Here is a 6013-nt window from a genome sequence, read left to right as displayed (position 1 = left end):
TATAAGTCATATTGAAAAAACTCCCGAACCCTAAGAGTCAGAGGAGTCCGGTTGCTGTTTAAACTTTGAATTATGTTTTTATATCATGTCCGAGCTCCAGAGCTCCAAATAGGGTTACTTTTTTGAACGTTTTGCCAATATTTTATTGTTCATGTGGAAAGTTTTTGTAGTTTGCAGTTTAGCAGCATTGCTACTGGGCCACACATTTTGATGTACTTTTTTATGTTTTTTTTTTTTTTTCCAAAGCTGTGAGAGACGTACCAAATCAAATATTGTGACAGAAACAAAAGATCACTGGCTGAGTAGGAGTAACTGGGCTGCATGACTTAAGCGATGGCAACCTTATTAATTTAAAAAGTTTAAGCCAATCTGTTGAACAGAATGCTAAAAAAGTTGAAAGTTGATTGTTTTGAAAAGTTCTTTGTCTCATTTTAGAGATTTCTCAAAAACTTGGCACATGAAAACAAAACTACTCAGATTTGTAACTATTTAAATTAGTTTATTATTATTATTATTCAAGCATCAGTCACCTCTTAAAAGCACTGCAGTGAATAGTGTTTATGGAGACGCACAGTAGTGATTGGAAACTCGTAGTGCCGTGTTGTTTTTTTGGGATGGTCCAAACATCATGAGTCTGTGTTTGGGCTCCAGGTGACCGCTCAGCAGCCAGTCCTCAGCCCTGCCTGTCTCCTGATTAGGTCCCCCTCATGTCCAGCAGCAGTCCAGACTACTCCTGGGGCCCTGGGCCTTTCATGGCCATGCTGGCTCCAACCATGGCTGGATAACTCCGGTTCCTCCTCATTCCGTCCGGCCCGAAAGGAGAGCCAGACCTGCGCAGGCCACCCAAAGGCCCCAGGATGGGACCTGAACTCACAGCCCTGCCCCGTGGCGCTCCAGCCACACCCAGCCGCTTCACCTTGTCCAGCAGGTTGAGGTTGTGGACGGTGACGCTGACGTCGGTTTGGCTCTCGCAGTCCCTCCCTCTCTGCCGGCCTCTCATGCCCGTCACTTCCTTCAGAATGGAGCGCGCCGGTTTGGAGGCCAGGAAGTTGTCGTAGGACGGGCTCTTGAAGTCGAAGCCTGCGGAGGTTGGCACAGCCGAGGCGCCTGGCCTCGTGGGAGAGTTTGGAGGGGTGGGCGGGCGCAGAGGGTCGGGGTTGGATCGTCGGTTTGGGGCAATATAGGTGCTGAGGAGGACTCCTGCACTGCTCTGACTGTACTCCAGGCCCTGGCTCTGGTGATACATGGCTGCAGAGATCCCTCTCTCCTGGAGGAGGCGCACTAACCCCAGGGAGGTGCTGGTGGTGCGCGTTCCATCTCTACACAGACACGAGCCAAAAATGAGTCAAAAACATTTATCTTTAATCAATAAATCTGAGTTTGTGTCCTGTTATAACCCGTTTTTGTGGTAAACTTCACCAAGTTGTCTTTGTTTAGTTTCAGCAAACAGACGTGAAGATGAACCTAGCAGTTAAACTCACTTATTTAACTTTTTCGTTTTTGAGCGGTGAGAATAAGATCTGATTTGAGATCGGAGCTGACAGCGGCAGCTCGTGCGGTGCCTTGCCTGAGGTTGGTTGAGGACTCGGAGGGCCTGAGACTGAGCCTGCGTGGCGTGCACGGAGTAGCAGCGGGGGTACCCAACAGGCCGCAGGTCATCACGCAGGAGGACGACGCAGGGATCGGGTTCAAACTGGAATAAATGAGAATCAGACGAGGTTACAAAAACTTTTAGCTCATTTAACACTTTAACGTTGGAGTTTTATTGACAGTAAAAAGCCTAAAGTGCAGTTGAGTGGCTTTAAATTGGAACCATCTGCATGTATTATTTAGCAACTTTCCTCTGTCAAGCAAAAACCAAACTAAATGTTCGCCTCTCAAAGTATAATGAAATTAAACAACATTATTATATTAGGCTAGATGGTGCGTTTAGTGCAGTTATGTATATTTTAAAAAGAACATCTCATTTAAGGCAGAAAGCAAAAGCTTATTTAATATAAATGAGTTCTGGCAGATGAAATGGGTACAAAAACGTACTTCAATCCTACATCACTGAGCACCAGCAGAGGCTGTGCGTTACCTGGGCGTGACCCGTGTCTGCTCGTCTGTTGGGTGGAGGATCCGGCAGGTTGTGAAGGTGTAGGTAGAGCTAGTGTGGGCCATGCATTTACCAGGGAAGTACGCCGCTGAAAGTCACACAAACCCAAAGAGGATCGTCAGTTTTCAAGCACGGTGATTAAAACTGGTTTGAATGTACCATCTGATGAGGAGATATTTGGACTGGGCCATGTCCGTCATATTTACCCCTTGGTCTTCTCACAATGTGAAGTATTTACAGCAGCTTGATTGGTTTAAAGTGACTTTTTATAGCATTTCTTTTATTTACTTTACAGCTAATTTAAAGAAAATAACTGGCTGTAATAAAAAGTGAAAGCTTTTAAAAGATAAAACATAGTAAAACCTGAACTACAGGTAAAATTTCATGGATGGATGGATGGATGGATGGATGGATGGATGGATGGATGGATGGATGCTATGCCTTACTCCTGTATTGTTCATTTGGACAGATGCTGGAAATGTTTATTTTTCTTCACCAAATGAAGGATTTTTCCATCACCAGCTACAGTTTTCTTAATCCAGGTCTTGTTTTTAAAAAATCTAGTTAAGATGACTTATTTATTCTTGTTATTGCAGCCCAAAGATGGACTGTTTTGTTTGTCTATGTTTCACCTACCAAATCCATAGTGATTCACTGAAAATCATCTGTTCTTGCGTACTCGAGCCTTCCCGCATATAAAACTAAATATTTCCTCAGTCTGCTTCCTCTCAGATTTATCATATACCTGTAACTTTTAGAGGCCAAAAGAACAAATTCAGTTTCCAAACAGGTCCAGTCTCCTCTGTGAGGATGCTGTGAATCCTCACCCATTCCATCAGTGTTGCTGAGATGCGGTGACGGCGTTGGAGAGGGCGGAGAGGGCGGGCCGAGGCTGGCTGCGCCTGCGTTGGCAGTGGGGGCCACGGCCGGAGAGGCGACAGCTGAGGAGGTGGGCAGGTTCTGGAAGTATTGCTCTCCTGGTTCATCCTCCTCAAAACCACCCCACGGGTACACCTGCAGCAGCAGAGAGAGAGAGAGGGGGGGGGGGTCCAAATCCAAAATCTGCTTGTTTTTGAACTAATAAACAAACTGTAACAGCCTGTAAAGTGGTTAGAAAGTCACCTCCCTGCAAACATTTCACTCTATTATCTCCAAACTGTTTCGGTAAATTCCCTAAAGTGCTCTGAGTCACGATGTGGGTTTTTTTTCGCTGCGCTTGCCCAAATTTCCCGTCCCCTTCAGCTAATTTGGATCGAATTTAAAAAGCGGCCAGCCTTTCAAACCATCAGCGAGAATCAACATTTGCACGAACGCCAAACAAACCTGCGCACGGACCTGCTCCAGCTCCAGCTCGAGGGGCCTGTAGCCTTTTGGCACCACGCCCGGCCTGGCGTCCAGGATCACCCCCAGGTGAGGCTGCGCCAGCTGCTGCCACTGGTGCAGGATGGCTGAGCCTGGTGGACAGAAACCAACGTCACCGCAGCACTTTGGAACACGCACACCATCCAACACAAAAACATATTCAAAGGTCTTTACGGCTAGATGCATTTCGGCATCCGGGGGTTTCAGGCGATGATCTTAGAAGGCTTTTAAATAAGAAATACCAATAAGAAATGAGTAATAGTTTGTGTTAGCAATGTTAATGCAGGGCTAAACTGAAATATTAGAAGGACGTTGAATAAAAGAGCTTAATGATAATATATTTGTCTGCGTTGTGCTGGTGCAAACCTCCACTAAGGCCACAGCGTGATTAAAAAAATAATTGAACCCATCGTTTCTTGTTTCAACACCAACATTTCCTCCAAATCTGTTCTTTAGTTTTTACCTGATCTTTGCTGACAGACAGAAAAACAAACCTACACAACCGGAAACAGAACCTCCTTGGTGGAGGAAACAGAAGGGTCACATGTAGGAGCAGAGAGAAGGTTTTAACAAAGGGGTTACCTGTGACCTTGACCTTTGACCCCATGAACGTTGAAACAAACAGGCATCATCTTTGACCAATGAGGTGTCCAGCTGTGCAGTTAATTTTCCTCCGTTACATGCTTACATAGTTGGAGCACAAGATCATCTGTGGGCTTGATTTTTGACCCCGTCTCCTTGAAATCAGTGGTGATCACCCATGTCCCATGAGGTGTCCAGCTGCACAGTTTAATGATCCTGTTATACAGCTGCAGAGTTAGACATGGGCTCATCTGTTACCTTGACCTTTGACCTTTGATTCTATGTTTGATGTTTCCTGAAAATTTCATGAAAATCTGTTCAAAACTTTTACGAACAGAAGCTACAGAAAACAGAACCTCCTTGGTGGAGGTTATTACTCTGCTTTTCCTCCCTCCTGACGATGGTTAACCTGATGTCCAACACCCAGCCAGCTTCACACCAAAGGCTCTAAAAACTCTTGGGAGGGAGGAGAAGGGAGGGGAGGGGGATTTGCACGTGGGTAAAAGGAGAGCACTTCACTGCAGATTAAAAGCTCCGAACTCTGCATTTTTCAGCTTCAGCTGAGAATGGATGAGACGGGAAACATCTACAAAAACAACAACAAAAAGACCCACTTTCTTTAATCCTTAGGATTAAATCTACAAAGAAGGAAAAAAAAAATAAAGCAAAACAAATGAAAAGAAAGATGCCAGCTTCGACTTGAGGTGCGAAAAGCGACAAACAAACGAAGTGAAGAGAAATGGACCGACACAAAAGTGCAGTGAAATGAGAAATGAGAGTTTTTATTAGACAGCCACGTGTAATGATAACAAAAAAAAAGAGTGCACATGGAGAAAACACATGAATAACAAAGGAAACACAAATAAGGATAATAATGAAACAAATATAAGGTAAATGTTTAAACGTGTAGATAAGGTCCCAACGAGCAGATGCCTGGATCGTTGTAACACCAAGGGTTAGGGTTGCTGGCGGATTTTATGTGAAATATGATTTTACACCAGCAGAGGGCAGCACAGGTTTTAAAATCGCTGATTTTAATCAACCCAGACTCACAAAAACAACAATTAATGCAGGGAAAATATAAGTTACTGAAGACGAAACAGCTGCAGTGAGTAAAAACATTTACAGGACTGTCATGTTGTGTTTCTGGGTTTAATTAGCTTCCCTACAGGTTAAAATTAGTTAAAAGGATAGTTCAGATATTTTAAAGTGGGGTTCAGCGAAAAGGTTATGAGACCTTGTAGATACCAGACTCCATTGTTTTGTTTGAAAGTTTAATTCTGACCGGACTGACAAGCTAACGGCTAGTCCGATGGGACCAAAACCAACGGAGATCAAAAATGGTCGAGCAGTTGGTGTAATTTCTACTTGTCATGTTTTACACCTCCGTCGGTTTCGCTTTACGTGATTACTCCTGCGGGAGCCGATGCTATTTACGCTGGCGACCCCCCACCGGATCGTACGTAAACAACCACATTATGGGAAAATGGCGGTGATCTAAAGTTTATATAACAGTGTTTGATTTAAACTTCTTCGAATGTTCAGAGAGTGGAGACGTTTCGACTTGGCCCTGTTCGGACTCGCCGTTAGCTCGTCATTCCGGTCAGAATTCAACTCTGTTTCTCCGTACTCAGGCTGTTCAAAGAGCTATCTACAACAGGTAAGATATTTATTGTTACATCTACTTGAAAAGCTCTGAACTATCCCTTTAAAAGCCAACAGCAAACCCCGAGGCGTGTCTACAGCCACTCCCTGGGCTGCGTGTCTTTGTAATAGCTGCTGGACTTGTGATGGTGCATCAGAGACCAGAAGGAGTTGAAGAGCATCAGGGTGAGGGGCGTCTCCTTCCTCTCCCTCGCGCTCCTCCTCTTCTTGCCCCCAGCTCGGTCCCGGGCCCACCTCTTTCCTCTCTCCCTCTCCACGCCAGCGCCGGTCCTCCGGGCCCACCCCCACGCCCACCCCCACGCCCTC

The 6013-nt window shown here is 45.2% G+C and overlaps 1 protein-coding gene across 3 annotated transcripts in view; it reads right to left on the bottom strand.

The window, feature by feature from the left end:
- Positions 1–305: 305 nt before the first annotated feature.
- The window catches only part of LOC108238761 (trafficking kinesin-binding protein 1), a 17079-nt gene continuing 11371 nt past the window's right edge, over positions 306–6013 (bottom strand). Inside the window, exons 13-17 of one of the 3 annotated variants that reach the window (XM_017421056.3) lie at positions 3434–3552; positions 2926–3112; positions 2081–2186; positions 1568–1693; positions 306–1319 (exon numbers count right to left, since the gene is read on the bottom strand). In XM_017421056.3, coding sequence (XP_017276545.1) covers positions 728–1319; positions 1568–1693; positions 2081–2186; positions 2926–3112; positions 3434–3552 — 1130 coding nt within the window. In that variant the 3' untranslated portion in view covers positions 306–727. Of the gene's footprint in view, positions 1320–1567; positions 1694–2080; positions 2187–2925; positions 3113–3421; positions 3553–6013 lie in introns of all 3 variants that reach the window. The other 2 variants (XM_025006948.2, XM_025006947.2) reach the window with 2 other exon arrangements.

Source organism: Kryptolebias marmoratus, linkage group LG5 (genome assembly GCF_001649575.2).
Source record: "Kryptolebias marmoratus isolate JLee-2015 linkage group LG5, ASM164957v2, whole genome shotgun sequence".
NCBI lineage: Eukaryota > Metazoa > Chordata > Actinopteri > Cyprinodontiformes > Rivulidae > Kryptolebias > Kryptolebias marmoratus.
This window is presented reverse-complemented; position numbering and strand designations above follow the sequence as displayed.